Source organism: Ochotona princeps, chromosome 10 (assembly GCF_030435755.1).
Source record: "Ochotona princeps isolate mOchPri1 chromosome 10, mOchPri1.hap1, whole genome shotgun sequence".
NCBI classification, from domain to species: Eukaryota; Metazoa; Chordata; class Mammalia; order Lagomorpha; family Ochotonidae; genus Ochotona; species Ochotona princeps.
Genome location: NC_080841.1, coordinates 69868313 through 69894744, shown reverse-complemented (window position 1 = coordinate 69894744; position 26432 = coordinate 69868313). Strand labels below are relative to the sequence as shown.

General features: G+C 42.2%; 2 protein-coding genes across 2 annotated transcripts in view; one reads left to right on the top strand and one right to left on the bottom strand.

The window, feature by feature from the left end:
• Positions 1-26432, top strand: part of MYO3A (myosin IIIA) — a 174886-nt gene that overhangs the window by 25536 nt on the left and 122918 nt on the right. Inside the window, exons 3-5 of the mRNA XM_058669751.1 lie at positions 9020-9124; positions 10017-10116; positions 24517-24593. Of these exons, the coding sequence (XP_058525734.1) occupies positions 9020-9124; positions 10017-10116; positions 24517-24593 (282 nt within the window). The remainder of the gene's footprint in view (positions 1-9019; positions 9125-10016; positions 10117-24516; positions 24594-26432) is intronic.
• Positions 3620-4053, bottom strand: LOC101516433 (large ribosomal subunit protein eL28-like). Its single transcript, XM_036495231.2, has one exon. The coding sequence runs from the start codon at positions 4025-4027 to the stop codon at positions 3620-3622; it is 408 nt and encodes a 135-aa protein (XP_036351124.2). The 5' UTR covers positions 4028-4053.

The following is a 26432-nucleotide window of genomic DNA, read 5'->3' as shown; positions in this document are numbered from 1 at the left end:
AAGGATTTTACTTTTCATTTGTTGTATTTCTGAGGCTATGTGGTTCTTGAATTCCTTGAAGTCCTCCCAATTCTTCTCATTGTCTCTGACATATTTTAACATTATTTTTTTGAATTCCTTGTCTGGTAGATCTTCTATGTCTTCATCTCGCATCTCCGAAATAGACATTGGCTTTCGATCCTTTATTGGTAGGGTGTTGGCACTCTCATCTGGATCATTACCTTTTCTGGTATTTCTTCCCATTGTGTTAGTGTTTCTTTTTTGAGAGACCTAGGCACCAGTGTGCTGAGGGGTCTCCAAGCACTATCCTGTAGAGATCGGAGTCTGCAGGCGTGGAGTAGCAGGGTGTGGGAATTTTCAAGGCACTTTTGGTGCGTCTCCAGAACACTGGACCTCAGGGCGCCTCTTCCAGGGCCCAGAGGATTCAAAGCGCACTCTCAGCTCGTCCCCTACAGGTATGCTACCACAGGGCGTGGGGGAGTGAAGGCACTCTCTGTGCGCGCACCCTGTTTACTGGATCACAGGGCTCGGAGCAAGGTACTATAGGGCGTGGGGTGTTCCAGGTGCTCTCTGGAAACGCCTCCTGTGCAGGTCCGCCCACCCCAGCACTTGCAGGGGACCGACCGCCCCGGCGCTAGCAGGGAACTGCCCAGCCCAGAGGCGTGCTTGGGTTCCTGTGGGATAGCACCGCCCAGCTGAGTGCCAGACCGCAAAGGCACAGGGGAGTATCCAGTGTGCCTTTTGCCTTTCTCCCAGACACAGTTTTGGCAGTCTCAAGGCACTCGCCCTGTGTCTCTAGAGGCTGGAGCCTGGGGGGGGGGAGGGGCGGGGAGACCAATTGTGTTCAGGCTCTGTCCGTGCCCCTGGGGGGCAACTCCCGAAGCCTCCAACCCACCACTGTCCCCACCCAACTCACTCAAACCTCAGGTTCTTGCAGTCTGCCTCTTCCTCTGGTGGGAATCCTGGCCGCCAGTGCGTCTCCCGACTGCTGCGTCCTTGGCTGGTCTCCGCGCGGGTCGCGATGGAGCCTGGAGGCTGCGGCTGGTGCAGGTCCCGGGGGTTGGCGACCAGGGTGGGCAGATGCCGGCGGGTCCCGGTGATTCAGGGTCCTGGTGTCCGCAGCGGGGCAGGTCCTGGCGAGTCCTGGTGACCAGGGTGAGCAGATGCCAGCGGGTCCCAATCACCGCCGGTCCTCACGGCCACAGCGTCTGCAGGTCGGTCTTTGGGTGGGTTCGGCGGCTTTCAGCGTCTGCACTCAGAGGTGACTCAGCAGGTCAGGAGCAGAAAGTCGTCTTCCCTGTCCTTTGCTTTGTTTTTCCCTGGTTGCTCTTCCGAGTTGTGTGGATTTTTTTGGCTCCACACTGTCCAGGGAACTTCACGTTCTTCTCCCTGTAGTTCTATGCTGCTCCACTCACGCTTTTGTCGCGTTCTAGCCCTCTCTGTCTGTGAGCTCTCTCACAGTCTTCCTCCTATGTCGGCCATCTTGCGAGTCTCCTCGAGAGATTTTAATAGTGAGAATTATAGGTCTGGAATCTAGGAGAATGAAGGCCCAGCTTTTGTTTGTCTCTTTCCCTGAAATTAGAGTAGTAGTCTTTACAGATGACTGGCAGGAAATTTGGCATTGTGATACCTTTGGCTTTGTTTTTATTGTTTAAGATAGCCTTAGCTATTCAAGATCTCTTGTGCTTTCATATGAATTTTTAGGATTATTTTACAATCAATTTTTTAAAATTCCTTTTCAAGGATTTTGTCAATCTCATTTTCTTCACCTCTGATTTTATTAATTTGGCTCTTCTCCCTGGTGTGTGTCTATTCGTTTGTTTGTGGTTGGATTAAAGGCTTATGCTGCTTTTAGTTTTTAAGAAATGTATTTATTGCACTGGTATTTTGCATTTCCTTCAGCGTGGTTTTGACTTGACTATTGTAAGGATTTGGACAATAAGCCAGCAGATGGAGGACCATTGTCTATCTGTCTCACTTTCTCTCTCTAATATAAATAAGTTTTAAAAATTTTTGGTAAAAAAAAAACTTACACTTTTCAAAAGTGTCATAAAATATGTTGGGTATCTTTAGTCTTTGGAGAACTTAAAAGCACTGTGATAAATTGTGATACATTTCCTGAAATGTCCAAAAGTAAAAGTGAGTGAGATTGTTGGCCAAATTGAAACCTTACATATTACTTGTGGCAATGGAAATGTGTAGCAGTGCCTTGCAATGTTACATGGGGTCTTGTCATAGGATCCAGAAGTTTCTCCTGCAAATGTTTGCTTAAAATCAGTGAATATAAAAATATTTAAACGTGAATGTTGATGTACTTCTGTAAAATAAGACAAAGTAGTAAAAAGTGAACTTTTCTGCTTTTATAGCATCACAAACATTGTGAAAATAAGCTGACACCCTAGAACATCTTTAAATAAGCAAAACACCATTGGAAAGCAGCAAATTTCAGAAGGATTGACTTCAAAAAAACAGCAATTCTTTATCAAAACTTGAGTAAGAAATGTCCTGTCTTTTTCTAACATAGGAAAGATATCCAGAGAACTTAGCAAAGCTCTCTTTGGAAGTCAACAGCAACGATGTGTTTAGGGGATATTACCCATTCTAAATCAGCTTTTGTTTCTCCAATGTTTAGTACCAGCTGGGATGGAGAATTAATTTTTAACACTACTCGATCATTTAATTACTGTGGCTCTGGGTTGGAAAAATTATACTTCAATTTTGTTTAATTAAGGCACATTAAGGGTATGTCTGAACATCGTGTTGCACAGCAATGCTCTAGGGTTCATCAGATTCTTATTGTAAATTCAATTTTTGGTCTCTCTTGCTCATCTAAAAACCACAAAGCCTTACTATCACGTAATGTTTTCACCTGGATGTAATTATTTCAAAAAAATGCATATTCATTTTAATTTTAATGATTTATTGCTAATTCAAGGACCTTTGCATCTCACTCTATGTACTTTAATCATTTATATTCATTAGAAAAAATCCACACTTCAGCTTTATCATTATCTTATTACTTTTCTTTATATAGGAAAGGGCATGCCTTATCTAGCTGATGTGAGTCAATTGTATCTAAGACTGAGTTCTGATCGTGTTTTAAGGTTATTCAGGAAGATCACCAGTCACAGTGGAGTTTGTAGTGGGTTCCCATTCAGTGCCCACAACCTGTTTACTCATTGTTGTGTTGGTTGTGCTCATTCTCTCTTTCGATGTCTAACATTTTAGACTAACTCCTCTTGACCTTTCCTTCAGAAAGAAAGTTAGAGCCTTAGCCCTGCTTAAACAACAGAGGCATCCATTTCCCACATGAGACAGGTATAGGGAGGTGACACAGGACCACAGAAAGAGGATTGTTAAGAACTTTGATTCCTCCCAGTCAAGGTCTGTGTACAGCCCTGCCCCAAGTACGCCAATATCAGACATAACCACTATGAAACAGACAAACCAATGGGCATGGAAAAAGAAAAAAAAAGCTATATGATTTAAAAAATTATCATCTGTATTTTATTTATTACTGATGACTTCTTTGTTTTTTACATTTAAATATTCATTAAGTCTATTAAAGCACAATTCCTTTTTTTTTTTTAATGGTCAGACTCTTTATTGGTGGGGGGGCTCAGGCGCTCTTGGTGGGACGTGTACGCTTCCTCTTCACCACCACGGGCTTCTGGCTGCATAGGATGGCGCTGGCTCCGCGGATGGCAGCCATGTGCACATCGGGACAGTACTTGTTCTTGTGAATCATGTGCCGGATGCTGCTGAGCGTGGCCCGCGCATCCTTGTTGATGGTGGTGTGCACGTACGAGGTGGCCGGCTTCCCCTGGCCGCTCAGGCGCTTCATGACCGCCACTACGCCCTTGCCGTCCGCAGCCGGTTCCACGCCCACGGTCTTGTGGTGGATCAGCCCGTTGTAGCAGAACGGGGCCTTGAGGTTATTGGGCTCCCTGCTGTACATCTGCTTGTTCCTCTTGATGAGGAAGCTGGAGCTATTGCGCACGGCCATCCACTGCAAGTGCGCGGACATGGCGGCGGCGACTCCTCCCGCTCGGTTGGCCGGAGACCCACAATTACTTTTAAAAGATGAAAAACACAAGAACCATAGAAAACAGAAAAGCGACATACAAATTTTACTAATGCACTGCCTCAAGGAATTTCATTTCATTTTTTCTTGCACACTTTGTGGGTATACTATTTGTCTCTTCATATGCAGTAATATATAAGTATTGCCTAGGGAGACTAAAAATATCTTTCCAAAGCATAGTCAACTAAAATAGATCATTTTAATATTTTAGAAAAAAAATAACTTTTAGCTTCTCAACTCATTATTGGCAAATATCATCAATGTTGGGCCTAGCGCAATGGCCTAGTGGCTAAATCTTTGCATTGCAAGTGCTGGGATCCCAAATGGGTGCTGTTTTATGTCCTGGATGCTCCACTTCCCATCCAACTTCCTGTTTGTGACCTGGGGAAACAGTAAAGGATGCCCCAAAGCCTTGGAACCCTATACCTGCATGGGAAACCCAGAAGAAACCCCTGGCTCCTGACTCCTGACTTCAGATCAGCTCCAGTGGGTGGAAGATCTTCTTTTCTGTCTCTCCTTTTCTCTGTAAATCTGCATTTCCAATAAAAAAGAATAATAGTTTAAAAAATAGTGTTGAAATTTATTAAAATTATTTCATCAAAATGAGGAAATCAGATTTCTCTCATCAATAACTGTTTTTGGTATGGGAAAGGTTCCTAAGGAATAGTTGTGATGTAAGGGATTCCGAGGAGGTTAGGGCTTATTTGGGATAGTGACCTGTTGAGCTCCTGTCTGGATCCTTGTCTCATACAAGAAAAACTTCAAATTTCTGTTGTGAGGATTTGGAAGAGATGTGAACAGGAAGCACAGGCTGGGAAATAAAAAGAAATAAAGAAATTTTTAAAAAAGAAATAAAAAGAAAATGCTGTATATCACTGTCAATTAGCGGATGAGTGAATGAATGAAATGTGTAAAATGGGAGTTTTGTGTCTTTGAAGGGCAAGCATGTAGATTTACACTGACTCTTATCTATAGACCTAGGAGTATTAACAGTTAAAAATAATTCCCAGTGTGTGTTATTTACAAAATAGACATGTATCACGGTCTCTTCCAGGAGAGAACAAAATACTCCTTCCCAAAACATGACATCTGAAAGTGGAAAGTGGTTTGAGGGCACAGAATCAGGCATTTCCGCCTCTAATTCCAATTGTTTTCTCTTTGACATTTTTTGCTTTGAATCTTCCATTTTTTTTTTACCCTCGCATTTCTGACTTCCAAATGTTGAGTTATTTTTCCTAACATGTAGCCAGTAGCAAAACAGAAAGCAAAAAGGGAAATATGGCTTCTTACGTTTTCAAATATACTGTGTTAGCTATACAGCTGCAATGCATCTGACTTTTATTGCTAATTCCACATCTTTCACATTTTGACTGCAGTTCTTGATCTTGTTTTCTAAGTGGGTTGTAAGTGTAAGGTGAATGGCCTGTGTTTATTGGGAATATGGATGACATGATATGGCTCCTAATATTTGTACTTTCCTGTTTGTGGGAGATAGTTGATGTCAAGTAGAACATGTTTGTGGAAAAGGAGCATCTGATTTGAACTGTTCATAGAACGAACAGCTTTTTTTAAGGAATGTGTCAGGTGAAATTCAAGCAACAAAATTTAAATATGATGGAGAGAGGTTGTTTGCTGTAGAGTTCTGTCCTTGTATTTTCAGTGAGGTGGCTGTATTGAACCCTCAGAAAAGACACCCTTTCTGCTCATGCTGATTGTGGTTAGTATTTTTGATGAGTGCCATCTTTGTGGTTTCCTGCTACTGTTCTATTTCCTGAACATGCCTGCCTGTAATTTGTGTGTGTTTTCCACTAATATCTGTAACATAAAGGACTATGAAATCATCCTTTTTTTTTTTCTTTTCAGCGCTGACTGTTCACAGGGTTCTAAGACAGAGGGCATGGTGTCTTCCCCTCACCTCCCCATGTGACTTTAATTGATCTTTATCTCTGAAGACAGCGTCTCCGGAAGCCGCGCCTCTTGCGCCACCGATGCTGAGGCCAGCTCCGTGGCTCCTGTCAGATTACAGTACAATGTCACTGTGAAGGGAAAAAAAAAAATCCTGCTTTGGCTGTAATAAATGGACTGGTTGTAAAATTTTTTTAAAAATCCGTTAGCTTGAGTCTTCTTAGGAAAATGACCAGTAACCATCTTGTGAAGCTAGTAAAACATTTCCATTTCGAGAAAAGCCTGTCTTCTGAGTATTACCCAACAAGGAAAAAACAACAAACAGGAAGGGGAAAAAATTCGACACCTCTGTCCCTCCCCCATCCCACACTTCTTTGTTCCAGAGCACTTTGCAGCCAGAGTAAATGCTGCAGCAAAACCTGGAGGAAAATGGCCGCCTGTGTGAGAGCAGACCCCACAGCTACGGCTGTTTTGTTTCTCCTCTTTCTCAGTGTCACCTGAATGCAGCTCTGCGGAACTCAGAATTCTTTCTTTTTCCATCGCTAATGTGCAGGGATCGCCATAATCTAGGTCATTGTTGCTCACCCCACGTCAGCAGTGCTGGCACTCTCCTATGCAGTTGGGGTTGTGTTAATAGCAACGTTGGCCCCTGGGTGTTGGCAGCAGCAGCCCCTCAACCCTGGGAAGAAGAAACGTGTCCACACTGGGAAGTGACCCCTGGGAGCAGAATTGCCCCAGGTGCAAGTCCTACCCTGAGTGCCCATGAGGGCGCCGGGTGGCAGCAGCTGCCGCCATTGTTGACACACCTCCTCGGTTCTTTGCCTTTGCTCTCAATTCCATAAATTTTCCCTGAATGGAAAGGAATGAAATACAGTTCTTCTAAAAATCAGTTTCCTTCACCAAAAATACCATGACGATGAAAACTTGTATGTGTGAGGATCGCATCAAGAATATTTTGCATTCAGTAGGACTAGGGTGGAGCAGTTAAATGGCACTTGGGATGCCTGGGTCTCCTGCTGAAAAGTCTGAGCTGCAAGCCCCAGCTGGGTTCCCAACGCCAGCTTCCTGAGAATGGGCACACCTGGAAGCAACAGTGGTCACGGCTCAAGCACTGTGTTCCTGCCGCCCTCACGGGAGACCTAGATAGAATTTAACCTTTTGGTTTCAGCCCAGCCCAGCCCTACATCTTGTAGACGTTTGGAGAGAAAAGCAGCAGATCAAATATCTCTGTCTGCTGGTCTCCATCTCTCTTCCTGTCTTTCTGCCTTTAAAATAAATCAAAAGAAATAAAAATTTTAATATAAAATACTTGTGTGCCAGAACCTCACTAGTGTAAATACATATCAGACATGAAATTTACCCATACGTAGAATAATTTAGATCATTATTAGATATACGATGCAGGGGCTTTATTTGTATCATACTGAGCTAATGTGGTGTACTCCTTCATTTATATTTCAGTCCTTTTTGCATATTCTTGATGTTTTCAAAAAACTTAATACACCTTTTTTTTGTAAGAAGCCTTAGGTTTGGGGCCTAGCATGGTAGCCTAGCAGCTAAAGTCCTTGCCTTGTATGTGCCAGGATCCCATATAGGCTTCACTTTCCATCCAGCTCCCTGCTTGTGGCCTGGGAAAGCAGTCAAAGATGGCCCAAAGCCTTGGGACCCTACAACGACATGGGAGACCCAGAAGAGGTTTCAGACTCCTGGCTTCAAATTGGCACAACTCTGGCCATTGTGGCCACTTGCAGAGTGAATTATCAGATGGAAGATCTTCCTCTCTGTCTCTCTTCCTCTCTGTATATCTGACTTTACAATAAAAATAAATCTTGAAAAAAAAAAAAAAGAAGCATTAGGTTTGCAGAAAAACTGAGCAGAAAGGGTAGATAGCACCTGTCCACCCTATTCCCCTGTTTCACCTATTAGTACCTTTGCGCATTAGTGAAGTGCCAGCAAACAGTTCTCTTTGTAATGACCAATTATAACCACACCTTGATTTCCTCACCTTTAATATGGAGGCGCTCAAAGAGCATCAAGGTCACAAAATAATTCATACATTTGGTTACCACATTATAAAAAGCTTGTGAGATAATTTATTCCCTATTTCAAACTAGGAGGCTAAGAATATACTTGCTCTCACCTGTGTTTGCTGTCTGATGATTCTCTGAGTTCCTAGGGATTGAGGGGAACACAGCAGGTGGGAAGCGCGGTCTGACAGGTCAGAGAGAGGAGGGAGGACACAGACAGGAGCCCTGGAAGGAGGCAAGTCTGAGAGCCACAGCTGAAAGGATCAGGCATGAGGGGGCTTGGTGGGGCCAAAGCTTCGGCAAGATCATCTCCTGGCACTGGGTCACCGACCCAGGCTGGCATCCCCTGCTCACCTCAGTGTCTCTCTGTTCTGGCAAGCCTGCAGCTCTTCGGAATGTTTCTTGTGAGATTTAATGTTGCCTAGCTTGAGAATCCCTCTTTTTGGTTGTCTATTCAAATTCCTTCTTGCTGTTAGGAGGCGTTGAAGAGTAGGAAGCTAATGACATCAGAAAACGTGGTATTCTTAAAAGCATTTTCTGAAATATTGTTAGTAATCTTTTCAGTGCATTCAGATTTGTTGTTGTTGTTGTTGTTGTTGCTTTTGCCCAGAGGAGGTACATTTCAAAATTAATGCATATGTGTCATAGAAAAGGATGTGGTCTGAGGTCATGGAATCTCTTACGCTACTCAGTAAACTGTCAGAAGTCCCTAATGCTTTAAGCTTTAGCTCCTAATTCTGGAATAATTATTTGTGATTTTGAATTTAGAAAGCAAACCCATGCTTTTTCACACCATCTTCTAAATGTTTCATTTGAGAAATATATTCCAATTACTCCTTGGATACCAGTATAAGCTTATGTATTCGTTTCATTAAGGATCCATAAATGTGACAAAAGTAGTCATTTGAAACAGAAAATTGAAACAGTTTCCTGGGAAGATCTTTTACAGTAAGGACTCTGCATGTTGTCTATTTTAGTACCCACCTTGAATGTTGTTTTTCAGCTATGCAGTGGAGGGTCGGTGACTGACCTGGTAAAAGGATTCTTGAAGAGAGGAGAAAGAATGAGTGAGCCTATCATTGCCTACATTTTACATGAAGCACTCATGGTAAGGCAATTTAAATTGTACATTAATTTTGAGGCAGCTCTGGTCAAATAAAAGATGTAAGTTCCATCTTTAGAAAAAAATCACCGTACTAAGATTTATCTGTTTTCTTTTTTAAAGATTTATTTATCTTATTTCAAAGTCAGAGCTGCAGAGAGAGAAGAACAGAGAAAGATCTTCCATCTGTTGATGGCAACAATGGCCAAGGCTAGGCTTGGTCAAGCCAGGTCTCCCATATGGGTGCAGGGGCCCATGCGCTTAACCCATCTTCTATTACTCTCCTACGTACATTATCAGGGAGCAGTGTTGGAAGTAGAGCAGCTAAGTCTTGAGCTGGTGCTCATATAGTTTGCCTGTGTTACAGGCAGCAGCTTAACTTGTTATGACACAACACCAGCCCCTACTGTGGTATTTAATAACAATGGAGATAGAAAATGTGTACTTTTTATTGCTTCCCATGATTCAGTGTTGTAGATGTAAGGGTTCGTCCCTCCCCCTGTTCTTACTCCCTCCCCAATTTTCTCTCCCCACCATTTTTCCTCATTTTAATGTCCAATAGTACAAGTTTAACTTTCTGGTGAAAATGTGTACTTTCTACTATAAAGCAGGTTAGTTGTCATTTTCTTGTAAATAGAATGGTTTCTTCTGTTGGGACCAATGCCTTGTTAAATAAAATATCTGATAAAAGCTAAGCAGTACACTCTGGCTTTGTGAATTTTTACATTTGTAGAATGAAAAGGATGCACTTTAACCTGATTGATTCAATGGGAAATATTTTAAAGTATGAATTTCACATGGTCTGTGTTGCTTCCTACTGATTTGGTAGGAATGCATTGTCTGAAAAATATTTTTTGTCTGATGCTTGAAGAGTCATGGTGTGCCTCTCACCTTCCAGGGACTTCAACATTTGCATAACAACAAAACCATCCACAGGGATGTGAAAGGAAACAACATTCTGCTGACCACAGAGGGAGGGGTTAAACTAGTAGACTTTGGTGAGTTTCCTTTCAATGCACAGAGTTGAACTGCGTAATGGGCCAGTATGATATGATTTGACTGTTTCCCCACTTCTTTGCTTTGTGAGCATGGCAAGTAGAGGAAAATCCATGTCAATGTGACAGGTGACAGATTCCCAGAAGACTGATGTCAGTTAACATGTACCCAAATAACACTAACATAGCAACGTGGATAGTTGATCTTATCAGAAGGACAGCATCGGAAGTCATGGGTCCAGGCCGGCAATGGCATTCCCATTGTTCCACTTAACAATGGTTTTGTGAATGCACATATGTCCAAATCCATAACTTTTTTTTCTTTATTTGAAATAGTTACAAAAAGGGAGACATGAAGAGAGAGAGAGAGAGGTCTTAACTTCCCAGAACATTGCAACAGCTGGGGCTGTGCTGGACTGAAGCCAGGAATCAGGAGCTTCTTTCAGAGCTCCCAAATGGGTGTCAAGGCCCCGAACACTTGGACCATCTTCTATTGCTTTTTGCAGGCCATTAGATGGGAGATGTATCCACAGTGGAACAGCACAGGCACAAACTGACACTCATATTGGATGCTGGCATTGCAAGTAACGGCTTTACCTGCGACACCAGCCATGTTGCTACCCCTGCGGGCACATCCAGACTGTTGAAATGTGGGTGAAACTCTTTCAGAGTCATTTCCTCTTTCCTAAGAAGCAGGCAGTTGGAAGGATGGGCTCTGTTTTCCCAGGGACCCTCTGTGTCTGCTTGTAATGCTGAACCTGTCCCAAGCAGAAAGCCAACTCTGAGAAAGACAGCTCTGGGCTGGGGTCCTTGAGGACGTAACTGAGCCACTAAGTCCATTGGTCTTGGAGGCTGCGTTGCCTGAGAAGCTTCAGTCACGTGAGATGCTGTGTATTCCTACTTACTATGCCAATGTTACAAAAGTACTCTAGCCTGTGCTTCTTTGGAACCCTGACAGTCTAGTTCTGAAGAAACTTTTGTATATTCTCTCCTCAGATCCCCCTTACAATTAGTCTGAGAGAGGGCTACCATGTGCTTGGGTCGGTTGGCCTCTGCCCTTCTGTTGCTATCCAGCTGGGTGAGGTGCCAGGTGCCTCCTCTCTACCTCTGCCTTGCATATTTCTCTGTTTTTGTATTTTTCACATTGCATCATCATTCCCTAATTGGTCTCTAGATAGAGTTTGATGGACAGACACGGACTGACTTAATTTATCTTGGTAGCCCTAACCCTCTGGGTGTTCACTGACTGTGGTTGAATAGGCGGATCAACTGTGAGTTCTCATTTTAGAAACTGATGTGGAAGGAAAGTTCATTGATTAATTTTAGAAAATATTATTTTTAATATGCAGATATATGCAAGGATTCTAAAAAGGTAGTAGAAAAATAGAAATAAAGGATTTGTGTTGATGCAAAAAAGAAAAAATGAAATATTTTTTCATCATCTTCATTTTCCATAATCTCATTTTGAAAAGCCTTTGTGTTGCTCTCTGGTGTTTTGATTTGGCTTAAGGATGCATTTGGAGCAGCTGAGGAGGCTGGATAAGGGGTCCCCTCACTGGAATACCTCAGGTATAAGGCTTTCATCATTGGAGCTTTAACAAACTGTCGGGCAGCAGCGTTTTTGTCAGTGAATACCTCATCTGTAACCAGGGTGGCTGTTTGCTCTTTGAGCTCTGAGCCAGGTATTTGACTGTTTGGCTGGGTTAAGATGTTCATAGAGATTTCTTGAACTTCAAAACATAAAAATAAAAATAAAGGACTTTTCATTGTTCTTGGGTAAGACAGTTATTCCCCTCAGAATGTACTATTGGCTCTATTCTCGGACCAAATGGAGAACTTGATAGGCAACTTGACATCCAATTCCCTGGCTATAAAAGATGGTGTAATAAATATGACCATGGGCCCGGCGGCGTGGCCTAGCGGCTAAAGTCCTCGCCTTGAACGCCCCGGGATCCCATATGGGCGCCGGTTCTAATCCCGGAAGCTCCACTTCCCATCCAGCTCCCTGCTTGTGGCCTGGGAAAGCAGTTGAGGACGGCCCAATGCATTGGGACACTGCACCCGTGTGGGAGACCCGGAAGAGGTTCCAGGTTCCCGGCTTCGGATCGGCGCGCATCGGCCCGTTGCGGCTCACTTGGGGAGTGAATCATCGGACGGAAGATCTTCCTCTCTGTCTCTCCTCTGTATATATCTGGCTGTAATAAAATGAATAAATCTTTAAAAAAAAAAAAATAAATAAATAAATAAATAAAAAAATATGACCAAAACTGAAAAGTCTTAAAAAGTGTAAGTCAATAGATTTTTTCAACCATTAAAGGAAAAAAATCCATAAAGGAGCAGCTCTGAGAAATGCAGCCTCCTGGGATAGCCTTCAAAATAGACTATATGAAAAACATGCATAAGGTGACATTTTATATGACATTATCATAAAGTAGTCACAGGTTGGATAGTTAATGAAATGAGAGCTTTGGTTTTAGATGATCTGATTTCTACACTGGCCTGCCTGTAATAATTAGTAAAGGTTATTCAGTTGTTGGAGTGTCTGATACTAAAATGCTACTGTATTTTCATGTAACACAGTGCTAATATTTCTGTTATCCATGATAGAAAAAAAACAGATTCAGTTGCTTCAAAATGACTAGGAGAGTTTTATATGAAATAAAACCTGAAGAGGGAGGGGCAACTCCACCTACTAGCAAATCAAACCAGAAGTCGGTTTTCTCATGCTAAGGTTTAAATTGAATTTTCAGAGAAGGCAACATTTGGGCATATGGGATTTGGGGATAACTTTTATTTGAATTTCTCACTTTCAAAATATACTATGTGATCCTGATTGGATACTACTGAAGGTTTTAGAGGAGTGGCAGGCACTTTACCCTCAAAGTGTCCCAAAGAGGGCTCACCATCTCAGAAAGCTGCACCTTCTCAGAAAGCTGCTTTGGGAAACAAATGTACCTACTTGTTGCTCAAGTCAGAGACTCTTCCTTGCTTTCACCTGTCATGTGTGAAACTACAGACACTTCTTCACTTAGGGTGGGGTTGCATCCTGATGAGCCCCCTAGTAAGTATAAAATATCAAATGAAAAATGCATGTAGTATATCTAACCTACGGGGGGCAGTGTTGTGGGATGGCCAATAAAGCCACTGCATGTGACTGCAGTATTCCATCTGGGCACCAGTTTGTGTTCTATCTGCCTCACTTCCAATCTAGCTCTCTGCCAATGCCCTGGGAAAAGCAGCCAACAATAGTGCATGTGTTTGGGCTCCTGACACCCATATGGGCAGACTTGGAAGAAGCTCCTTGGTTATTGCAACCATCTGAGGAGTGAAACAGCAGATGGAAGATGCCTCCTTCTGTATGCCTCTCTCTCTCTGTAACTCAGACACTCAGGTAAATAAGCAAATATTGAATATCTATTTATCTAACTCAGGGATAGCTAACTCGCCACAGCATAGCATAGCTTGCCAGAATTATGCTTATGGTTGGGTAAAACTCTCCAACGCAGAGCCAGTTTTATAGTAAGCTATATACCTCCTGGATATACACAGATGGGTGCTGTGTAGACTTGATGGGATGTGAAGGCACTGTGAGCATACACAACACAGAGCATCACTAGCATTTCCTTGAGACCACAGAGCTAAAGGAACTGCGGCTGTGGTTGCAGCCTTTCATGGCTGTAGAATATCAAATTGCACATGGCCAGCCTGTGAAAAGACTCAGACTCAAAATGAGATGTATAGTTCATGTTCTGCTTCATTGTAAAGTTGAAAAATAAGAAGTTGGGTCACCACGAGTCAGGGTCCTCCATCTGTAACTATAAAACTTGTCTCCTTTCTGCTCTGAGCCTGGGGCTAGCTAGCCCTCCTCTCTCTCATCTGGACTGCTGCTGTTACATTTTTCTGAAACTCCCGGAGTCAGATCATATCCCATTTCTTCTAAACCTTTCTGCAAACTGGGTCCAGAAGGACCCTTTCAGAGACACATCCCACCCTGCCACCTCCCTGCTCCGTCTTCCATTCTATGACTTCCCTTGGCCTTGGGGAAGGCATTTTTTTATTTTTTGGTGGTGGTGGGGTGGGAGGTGCACAGTCCTGTGTGCTGTCACAGAGGAAGCACCTGTTGACAACTGCCTTCTTTCTCTCCCTCTGTGTTCCGCAGCCATCCCCCACCCCCTTCCTACCACCTGTTAGCCAGGCTAAGCAGAGCCCTTCAACCCTCTTTGTCAGCCAGGACTCTTACACACACTCCCTAGGGAAGCAGTGTGAAATTCATTAACATGCTTTTCTCCGTGGCCTGTCCAAGAACATGATCTTCAACCTGGTATGCTGGAGACATCCCTCTGTCTTGAAGAAATTAAAGATTCCTTCTTGATGGAAAGGAACAGAAGGAATGAGTCAAAGTTAGCTTTGAATCTTTGAAAATAGGAATTTACCACAAGGCACACAGTCTGTCTAGATTGTTGTATCTTCTTGTTAGCAGATAGAGTTTCCAGGGATACAGCCAAGGGTTTCATGTAAGAAAGGAAAAGAAACACAGAAAACCCCTTTCCCTTTGTAGGGTGATGGTGGAAAGAGGTGACAGAAGGAGGCAGGAGAGTGATATGACAAGAGCTTATTTTTGTTGTTGTTTGTTTTGTATGAAAGGTTGAGAAATGAGATAGAAAGAGAAAAATCTACCATCTCCGGGTTTGCTCCCTCGTTGCCTGTATCAGTGGAGCCATTTGAGCAGGTCAAACTCACTCTGGGTCTCCCACGTGGATGACAGGAGCCCATCGCCACCCATGGCCTCCCAGGGAGCATGGCCTCCCAAGGTGAACATCAACAGGAAGCTTCAGGCAGGGGCAAAGCTGGAATTTGAACCCAGGCTCTATGATGTGGGATGTGGTTGTCCCAGGGAGCATCCTAAACACTGCACCAAATGCCTGCCCTAAGATGAGCTTTTGCAAAGAGAAGATGAGGAGGAGGAAGAAAGCTCCCACCCTTGCTTGCTAGGACACTTGCCGCACCTTCCAGAAGCTTCTGAAGCTACTGTGAACTAGACTTGAGTGAGCCATAATCTTGTTCCGTGGAGGCACATCAGTGATCAGGCAGATGAGCTACCCAGGTCAGCTTCCCCACACCTTGCCCTTTATGTCCAGAAATACCTGGAAGTAGCCTGTAATCTGGAGGGACTTTCTCGGGGTCAGGTTGCTCAGAGAACCAAGGACTGGACTGTGAAGCACAGAGCAAGTCACAGGGCCAGACTCGCAGCATGTTCTCAACTCCAGCTGGGGTCAACCTGATCCTGCACCTGCCAGGAGGACCTATGAGAGGCCCTCTCTGTGAGAACAGACTACAGGAGCACTGAAATGGGAAGCTACACAGCAACTATGCCAAACAAAGCACATGGGTTCAAGACTAGTGTCCCACACCTGAGGTCTTCCTCCCTTTCTCCTGCCACAGGAAAATAGAAGAAGAGAGAAGAATGCCATCTGAGATGGGATGCAAACCTTTTTCTCTATGTGTAGAGCAAATAGATGGGCATTCTGCACAGCCATTAAGACACTGCTTTGGACTACCCACATCCTATATTGGAGTGCCCTGGATTAAGTCCTGGCTCTGATTCCAGCTTCCTGCTCCTGCACACCTTGGGGGCAGCAATACTGCTTCAAGTATTTGGATCCCTAACACTGAGGTGGGAGATCTGGACTGAGTTCTCTGCTCCTGCATTTGGTCTGGTCCATCCCCCAACCATCGCAGGTAGCATTCGTTGGAATGAATCTAAGTATGGATCACGATTTTTTTCTCTTGTCCCTTTGCCTTTCAAATAAATACATTTTTAAAAAGTTAAGTGTCAGTGGGATAGGAGAAGTGAACTACCAAGTATTACCACTGACACTTTTTGGTTCCAAAAATCAGCTATTACCTTCCTAGTGAAATGATGTCTCCTCATTTTCACTCAATGCTATACACATTGGAGGGTGCTTGATCAATAGTTGCTAAGTAGCAAAACTTAGAGTTCCCCAAACAGGTTGCCTCTTTACGTTTAGAAAATCAAAGTCGGGAGTCTATCCAATACTACTGTAAATGTCATGTGACTTAATTACCATACATAGAAAATTCAGCTTGCTCATATTCATCTTGAATGCAAGTTTTCTAAATAGCTTTCTGTTCTTCTGTTAAGTGGAACACACTATCATGGAAAGCCACTAGACACCCCAGAGAGCACAAGGGCAAGTGGGCTTGTAAATGTTATTAATGAAAAGCATTAGCAGCCCCTGGAATATAATCAATCAGTAAATAATATGATCTCCTAGGAGATAAGCCCCCTTAAGCAAGTCAACTAATGTCTGAAAAAGCAATCTTCATTTGAATAAAAAAATGAAACAGCCTAATTTTAAAGGGCAGTTCTCAGTTCTCACTTCTGCGGATTTCTCTCTGGGGAAACTGGCTCTTAATAGGACACTTAGCGTTTCAATACCAAAGAACAGGAAGTACTTTTAGTGATTTATTCGGACATCATTCTGATGACAGAATATTTTATAGCTTTCAATCTGTTACCCGCATGCCCAGTTTTAGACCAAGTCTCCAATGCATGATGTAGGCTAAAGGGACATTTTTCTTTGTTAATAACCCATGTTTTAGCATCAAGTGAGGCAGGTGCACCTAAAATTAAGAGCTTGCTTGCTTGCTTTTTCTTTCTTTCTTTCTTCCCTTCTTCTGTCCCTTCCTTCCTGAATATTTCAGAACAAAAGCCAATCAAGCGTGTTGCAGTTTGGCCAACAGTTGGGCATCTGAGGGAGTTGGGGGATCATTCATGCTGAAAGGCTGCTGTTGATGAGATCTGAGCATGGGGTGTTCGTCCCCAAGTGGTATAAGAAGGGCAGTGCCATAGAGTGATCGGGGAGACGCTGGGTAGATTTTCAGAGCCAGAGTGAAGGGAGGAAGGCATCTGCCTGGGGAAGAGGTAGAGAGCAGACTGGTGCCCTGCTGGAACTATGACACCATCAGGAAATGCTGAGAATATTGAAAGCCGGGTTTCTGCCAGCTAATGAATAGGAAAAAGGAGAAAATTGAATTGACTGGAATAAAAGGTAGCCATATGGACCCCCGGTTGTCCATTTATGTAACTAGATGTAAATCCACTCTAATGTATATATAGTGTGTGTTTGCATGTATAGTGCCCAGTAGTATCTACCACACAAGTCTACAAGCCTCGATCCCCTAGGAGCAATATGCACTCAGCTCTTAGTTTCAAACAGTTCTCAACTAACAGGCAAGGCAGTCGGGGCTCTGCCATATTGAAAGTGGAGAGGATACAGAAGGGGAGAGACAAAGATATTTTCTAGGGATTCCAGAGAACATTTTTTTTCCCTTATTGATGTGCATTGCCATGCACTCTGAGAGATGTTTGAAAAAGGTTTATTTATTTGATTTACTTATTTATTTATTATTTACTTATTCATTCTTTATTCACTATTTATTTATTTGACTTTTTTATGTCTTTCCTTCACTGGCTTAGTCCTCAAATAGTCACAACAGCTAGGGCTAAGCCAGGCTGAAGCCAGAAGCCAGGAGCTGCAGCTGACCTGAGTCCTTGGGCCATCCTCCACTACTTTCCCAGGCTCTGTATAAGGCAGCTGCATTAGAAGCAGAGGAGCCAGGACTCAAAAACCATGCTTATAAGGGGATGCTAACACTGCAAGTACCAACTTAATCTACTAGGCCACAACACCAGTGTTTCTGAGAGATGTTTAAACTTTCAGGCTTACTGACCTTAAATTGCATAATTAGATTATATCAAAAATTATATCATGTCTATGAAGCAAAAAGCAGATTATAGACATTTTGAAAGAATTTTAATTTAGTAATAGGTAAAACAAAATTTTATGTCTAGGTTTTATTTTTTAAGAAGGATTTATTTATTTTTCTGAAATGCAGTGTTTCACAGAGAGGGAACAAAGCAGAGAGGAGACAGAGAGAAAATCTTTTATCTGCTGGCTTAATTTTCAAATGGCCACAATAGCCAAGGCTGGGCCTAGCCACGCAAAGAGGCAAGGGCTTCCTCCTGGTCTCCCACATGGGTGCAGGGGCCAATGCACTTGGGCTATCTTCTGTTGCTTTTCCATGTGCATTAGCAAGAAGTTGGATGGGAAGTAGAGTAGCCAGGACTCAACTGACACTCATGTGGAATCCCAGCACTGCAGGCAGCTACTTAACTGGCTTTGCCACAGTGTCTGCCAATAAAAGCTGCCAATTGTCACTTTCATATTATGTAGTCATTATAGGCGAAACAAAGAGGACTTTCCTTCTATTTTTTCTTAATTTTATGTAATATCTTATTAATTACAAAGATAGAAAGACCGCTCTCCCATCCACTAGTTCATTTCCTAAATGGCCTAACATGTTGGGCTGTACCAGGCCAAAACAGGAGCCAGGATCTCAATCCAGGGCTTCAATAAGGGTGGCAAGGAGTAAAGTATTTCACCCCATTACCTGCTACCTCCCAGGGTGTACATAACGGGAGCTTAGAATCAGGAGCAGAGACAAGACTACAAGATGGGATTCCACTGTGCCTCAGGGACCTCATAACCACTAGACCCAATGCCTACTATTTCCCTTCTACTTTTAGGAATTGCTTCTCTGCCTGTCACTTTTTCTCATTGTTTTAGGAGCAAGCAGTATAAATAGTCTTAGTCCACAGGATCAAAGTTTTTTTTTTTAAAGATTTATTTATTTTTATTGGAAAGGCAGATTTACAGAGAAAAGGAGAGACACAGAGAGACAGATCTTCCATCTGCTGATTCTCTCCCCAAGCGGCCACAATAGCTGGAGCTGAGCTGATCCAAAGCCAGAAGTCAGGTGTTTCTTCTGGGTCTCCTGTGGGTGCAGGATTCCTGCCTTCCCAAGCCACAAGCAGGAAGCTGGATGGGAAGTAGAGCAGTTTTACAACTTTAGCTCTTATGTTGAGCATTTTGGTCCATTTTTAGTTCATTTTTGATAATGTTGGGTAACAGTTTGGCTTCAGTTTTTGCATTTGAATATCACTTTTCCACACTACGTGTTGATTAGATTGCCATTTCCTTGTGTTTTGAAACCAGAAAGTATGAGTCCTCCACCTTTATGCTTCTTTATCAAGAATTTTTGGCTCTTTGTGGCCTTTACTCCATAGGAATTTTAGGAGGGTTTTCTTTTCGATTTCTGTGAAAGAACATTGTTGGATTCTAATAAGAATTGCATTGAGTTTGTAGCTTTTTTTGAGATTGACGTGTTAATCTCATAAAAAGAGTATCATGTCTTGGAATTCATTAACACAGATGTTTTTCCATTTATTTGTAGCTTCTTTAATTTCTTTCAGAAGTATTTTTGCAATATTCAGGGAATGGATGCCGTTATGTCTCTTTCTTACCTAGTTGCTCTGATGAATCCATTATTATGTTGCATCAAGATGGCAGTGAGGGAGACCCTTGCCTTCCTGACGTTTGTGACAAAATTGCAAGCTTTCACCATTGAGTAGTATGCTCACTGTGGCTAGTTCCTCTTTTTCCATCATGAACAGGTATTGCATTTTGTCAAATGCTTTGTTTCCATCAATTAAGATGATCATATGGCTTTTTTTCTTTTCATTCTATTAATATGGTGTATCACATTTACTGATGTTCCTATGTTAGCTCTTCGTTGCATTTCATGAGTAAATAACACTTAGTCAGAGTGTGTTTTTAGTTTGCTGATGTTTTGTTGAGAATTTTTGTACTCATATTCTTTTTTTTTCTTTCTTTCTTTTTTATTAATTACATTGCATTATGTGACACAGTTTCATAGGCTCTGGGATTCCCCCAACCCCTCCCCTTCTTACTACTTTATTTTTCTATTTATGACTTCTATTTTATCATGACTCAGTCCTGCTAAGTTGTGTATTTCCAGAAGTCTGTTCATTTCATCTAGATTATCACATTCATCGTACTCACTTGTTGTCCTTTTCATTTTTATAGCAGTAGTAGCGATATCCCACTTCCAGTGCTGTTCTTTATCATCTGAATCATGTGGTTTATAGGCTTTATGTGTACCATGGGATGACCTGAAGTGTCAACTTAAGGTTCTGAACTCACACACACACAGATACAGATCTGCTATCTACTGATTCCCTAGTGATGGCTACAACCAGCCAGGCTGGACCAGGCTGAAGCTGGGACTCATGCACCTCACTCAGGTCTCCTACATCTTCTGCTGCTTTTCCCAGGCCATTAGCAGGGAGCTGAGTTGGAGGACAGGAACCAGCATCCATATGGAATGCTGGCATCAGAAGTTGTGACCTTTTCTGCTATGCCTCAATGCTGGATGGACCTAAAACAGTTTGAAATTCTGTAAGTTCAAAAGTGAGACAAAATGCCAAAACTCATTCATGTTAACTTCTCTCTGATTATCACAACTTTGTCTTGGAAGGGGTTATTATCGTCTCTTCCTGTGTTTTTTTTTCAGCCCCCACCTTCTCCTGGCTGCCCTCTCCTCTGTGTCCCTGAGGTTTTCCACACTTTATCATCTTCCCTCTTAAAATGGTGTCAGTCTTTGCCTGCATCTCTTATTCCATCAGTTGCTCACTGGAAAAAGTGATTGTCCTAATCTCCTCTATTTCCGAGGGCTCCCCAACTGATACTTTGAGTCTCTATTGCTTTGTCCAGTAGTTGATGTCAATCATTTTCCCATCTTCTTAGCTACTTCCGTTGTGAGAATTTATGCTAGTATAAAAACACCATTTGGCCCTGGGAAAAAGATTTTTTTTCTCTTCCTCCCTCTGAAGTTTATTAACCTGAAAGTGGTCAAATTGGACTTTACAACCGTAAAGTTGCCTTAAGGCTCTTGAAGCTATTTGATTATGTTGGTGAAACTACCTTGAGGTTGAATAGGCATTGCAGAGGTTGATAGATGCCTTCCTGTGTGCCCTGTTTTTTTTTTTTTTTAACTTGGTATCACCCACCTCTCAGACTTAGATTTCTAAGGGTAACTAGATGCATTTTTCAGGTATTTGAGTCTTTTTTAAAAATGTTTTAAAAGATTTATTTTTATTGAAAAGGTGGATATACAGAGAGGAGGAGAGACAGAGAGGAAGATCTTCCATCCGATGGTTCACTCCCCAAGTGACCACAATGGCTGGAGCTAAGCCAATCCTAAGCCAGGAGCCAGGAGCTCTCCCACGTCTTCCATGCAGGTGCAGGGTCCCAAAGATCTGGACTGTCCTCAAATCCTTTCCCAGGCCACAGGCAGGGAGCTGGATGGGAAGAGAGGCCTCCGGGATTATAAACGACGCCCATATGGGATCCCGGCGCGTTCAAGGCAAGGACTTTAATCACTACGCTATTGTGCTGGATCCCAGTATTTGAGTCTTTCTTATGCTTCCTTCTTCACATTCTGGATTGAAGTTTTCCTTTTACCATGCTGTTACTCCCACAAGAACTCTGTGTGATATTTCTGTAAAATGTCAACAGATGCCAAATGATACTTGAGGCTCCACGGTTGTTACGATCCATTATCCTGTCACTTACAGACAAAGGGGCATGAAGGGTGTGTGCAAAACATTGCTGGAGTTCGGCCAGAAACAGATACATTTTTAGTATAATTTTTTAAAGATTTATTTATTATTATTTCAAAGGTAGATTTACAGGGAGAAGGAGAGATAGAGAAGGTCTCCCATCTGCTGGTTCACTCTCCAAATGTTCACAATGGCCAGAGCTGAGATGAAGCCAAGAGCCTCTTCCACATCTTCCACGTGGTACCAGGGTCCCAAGGATTTGGACCATCTTCTGCTGCTTTCCCAGGTCATAAGAAGAGAGCTGAATCAGAAGTGGAGCAGCTGGATACATATTAGCACCCATATGAAATGTTGGTAGCAGAGAGTGGAGGATTAGCCTGTTGATCCATGGCACTGGCCCTTTAGTTTTTATTTTAATTTCATCTCTTGTTTAATTTCACCTCTATTAAATTTCTTATTTAATTTACTTAATTTCATATAAATGTTTTATCATCTCCATACTAATAGACCAGCAAACCCACAGAGAATCGTTTGTTACCTATATACTATCTGCTTACTCAAAAATATCTTATGTTTGAAATGCTTGATTCAGCATTGAGTAGACCAAATATTTGCCTTAGAAAATTATTTAATCTCATATAAACATAAGCACAGAAAGCCTCATTTCAGTAAAAGGATGAATGAGGATCTGGCACAGTGGTTCAATGGCAAAACTCTCACCTTGTAAGGGCCAGAATCCCATATGGACACCAGTTAGTGGCCTGGGAAAGCAGTAGAGGATGGTCCAAAGCCTTGGGACCCTGTACCCACATGGCAGACTGGAAGAAGCTCCTGGCTCCTGGCTTTGGATTGACTCAGCTCTGGCCACTGAAGCCATTTGAGTGAAGAGTGAACCAGTGGATGGAATATCTTCCTCTCTGTCTCTGCTCTGCAAATCTGCCTTTCCAATAAAAATGTCTTTAAAAAAAAAAAGAAAAAATGTTGAATGGCTCTAAGCTTTTATAAACTCACTGCTGATTATTATTGCTCATTTAATTTTCAGGGTTTTTAAAGATACATAATAATTATGATTTTTTATTGAAGATCTGCTGACTTGAAGCAACAGAAATTAATTGTGGGTGATATAAATGGAAATGCTGACTGACCACCAAATCAGGGGCGCAGCTAAGGGACCTGATCTCCTCACTATGGTCCCAGGCCTGTGGCGGCTGATGGAGCAGACCTTGGGCTACTGCAGTTGGTTGACCCAGCTGTAGCACCCCCTGAGTATCTGCAAAAGATTCACATTTCCAAGAAAATTGGATAGTCTAGCTTGGGCCACATGCAAACGCCCAAAAGCTTCTATCAGCATTGTTTTCCCTTGGCCTTGTAACCCACATGGGGAACCCTCAAGGAATCTCTCTCTCTGTCACTCTGACTTTATGGATATAGATATAGATGTAGATATAGATATAGATATAGATATAGATATAGATATAGATATAGATATAGATATAGATATAGATATATGGATATAGATATAGATATATGGATATAGATATAGAAATAGATATAGATTTTTGTACTCATAGGAAAAGACAAGATCAAAGTTTATTTGATAAAAAAAGTTTATTTGATAAAAAAAAAGATATTTTTTTTTCTGAAATGTAAAGTGCCTAGAGGTAGGAGGTATATTTTGGACCAAAATTTTTTAAAAAGCATATTTTAGAAAAAAGTGAGATTTTAGAAAAATTTTTAAAACTTCCAAGAATAGATTAGATAATGACTTCAAATTGGCAAAGAGATTTGGTGAGCATGTTTTCCCCCTTCAAGTAATAAATATTTTAAAGGCAAAATCTGAAGCTCAGGTGTTAAAATTCTGTTTAGAACAGGATTTATGCCTAGATGAATTCGTCGCTGATGGATACAATTAATGATGAGCAAAAGCACTGCTCCCCTCTGCTCAAGTATATTTCTACCACTGAAATGAGTACTTGATCAAATCCATGCTTTGACGCTCATGATAGAAGTCAAATGCCATCTTTGAGGAATCAAAATATTCCTGTTTTAAAGAATGCCTTTTCTCTACTGAGTATCAGTCACCTGAGCATAAAACTCAAGAGAGACTTTCCAAAGCAGGGAAATCAGGCAGGGAAATCAGGCAGGGAAATCCATGGTTTGAATCTAACCTCTAGGAAGGCCAAAGGGTAAGGGCAGTATGTGTTCAGAGGTCAGTAGGTCCTTCGCTTAAGGAGCAGCAAGGTAAAATCAAGATGAGAGTCAGTTACGATGATGTCCAATCAAGAAGTATTTAGCTACAGTGCTGCATCATAGCTCTTCCATTCTTAATCTCTCTAAAAGAAAGTGATTCTGTTTGTAGTGTGGAGTTTAATAGACATAGCTAATTTGAAACTTGTGATCAGATCAGGTGTGATATCCTAAGTTGATAGATGGAAGAGGATTTTGTGCATATTCACAAGTTATGTACTGTTCATCCAACCTCACATAATGCTTTCTTAAATTCACTGAAATTTGTCAGTGGGCAAGAGGAGGAAGGCACGGATTCACATCTTGATGCCCTGCCAAGACACAACATAGAAAGTGGTGTAAGCTGTACACCGCCAGAAGCATTTGGGATTGGTGTGATTACAAGCCCACCAAACCCCAGCAAGGGAGAACAAGGCTTTACAAACAAGTGGGATTCAGCTGTGAGAATTACGAAAAAGGGCAACCGTTCTGTTTGGCTATGCGCAACTCCCGACTTAGAATCCTTCTGGGTGAAGGTCAAGCTCAGGGACAGCTTCACCGGAACAGCATTCTTGTCTTAGCCTGTAAGAAAAAGTAGAGCAGCTGGTTTCCCTTTACATGCGTAACGGGCACAAACTGTAAGCCTCCCGTCTCGCCCCTCTCATTTGCAGGAGTATCGGCGCAGCTCACCAGCACCCGGCACCGTCGGAACACGTCTGTGGGCACGCCGTTTTGGATGGCTCCTGAGGTCAGACAGCGTTTTCATCAAGACAAAAAAATCTTTGATTCTCTCTGACTTGTGTTTTTGTGTGTTTGCTGTCTTCCAAGAGTATTTTGCAACATGGCAGAAGAGACTGTCAGTGGTGTGATTTTGATGTGAGGGTTTTCTGTTTTGTTTTGTTTTGTTTTTGTCTTTGTGTGTGTGTGTGTGTGTGTGTGTGTGTGAGAGGGAGGGAGAGAGAGAGAGAGAGAGAGAGAGAGAGCGAGAGAGAGCACTGTAATTGTGTGGCATGTGCTAGATGGATATCTGAATCAATGGAAGGTGGAATGAATGAGCAAATCAGATGCGATAGGGAGAGACTACTGACTTAGAGCTGTACTTTTCTCACTACATTTACTCTTTATTGTTCAGCATCTATCTGTAGTTGGTGATCTGATTATTACCTGTGCTGGCTCCGGTGCTGCCCCAGGGGGCTGTGTTTAGGTTCCTGGGTTGAGCCACTGAGACTAGGGTCTGTGCTTGGGTCTGTTCCCTTTGGGAAATTGCAAATGAACTGCCAAAACAGGAGAAAGGAAATTTTCAGAAGTCTTCTCCCCACAGTCTCAATAAATGTCTTCAATCTTTTTAATTACCTTTATCAAAAAAGAACACTTACTTTTGAAAATGCTCTCTGCACCCACTGGGAAAAGCTCTGCTATTTATCTACTCTTTTCTAGGGAGTGAAGAGGGGAGAAGTGATTCAAACACCATATTAATTTTGTAAAATCTTATAATTAAATTTGTTGGAGGATTAGTTCTTGAGATTATATTTGATCACTGATTCACTTTCTACTTATAAAAAGATAAACTTAATATAAAATGCAGAGTGAGGACAAATTATTTTATGAAAGTTAACAATGCATTAAAAAGCTTTTTAGGGACCCCGGACGGTGGCCTAGCAGCTAAAGTCCTCACCTTTCACAAAGCAGGATCCCATAAGGGCGCCAGTTCAGTTCGTATCCTGGCGGCCCCATTTCCCATCCAGCTCCCTGCTTGTGGCCTGGGAAAGCAGTCAAGGATGGCCCAAAGCTTTGGGACCCTGCACCTGCGTGGGAGACGTGGGAGACGTGGGAGAGCTCCTGGCTCCTGGTTTAGGATTGGCTTAACTCCAGCCATTGTGGTCACTTGGGGAGTGAATCATTGGACAGAAGATCTTCCTCTCTGTATATCTGCCTTTCCAATAAAAATAAATAAATCTTTGTTTAAAAAGCATTTTTAAAAAACGAGTGCTGGGTATAATAAAAGTAGGACACACAGCTAATGTTGTGGCATAGCAAATTAAGCTGTTGCTTACAATGCTGGCTTTCCATATCACAGTACTAGTTTCAGGCCCGGCCGCTCTGCTTCTGCTCCAGCTCTGTGCTAATGTGCCTGGAAAAGCCGTGGAATGCGGTCTGAGTGCTTCAACCCCTTCCACCTAAGTGGGAGACACAGATACAGCGTTGGGTTCCTGGTTTTGGCATGGTTTAGTCTCAGCCATTGCTGCCATGTCGGGAGTGAACCAGCGGAGGGAAGATTTTCTGTCTCTCTTCCTCTCTGTCACTTTTCCTCTTTTGTTTAAAAATAAGTATTAATCAAATTTAAAAATAGAAAATGTAGACATAGAAATACAAAATTGAATGAATCTCAGATGAGAGTTTCTTTAACCTGCTGATATAATTCTAGTGATTTTTTAAAATTTACAAAAATTTATAAAAATGGGAGGTTAATAAATGGTAGTTATTATACCAAACACTATGTGTTGTTTGGTTATTTTAACCAATAGACTATTACATGATATAACACATGAAATTATGTTAATGTATATTTAATACCCTAGCTTTATGT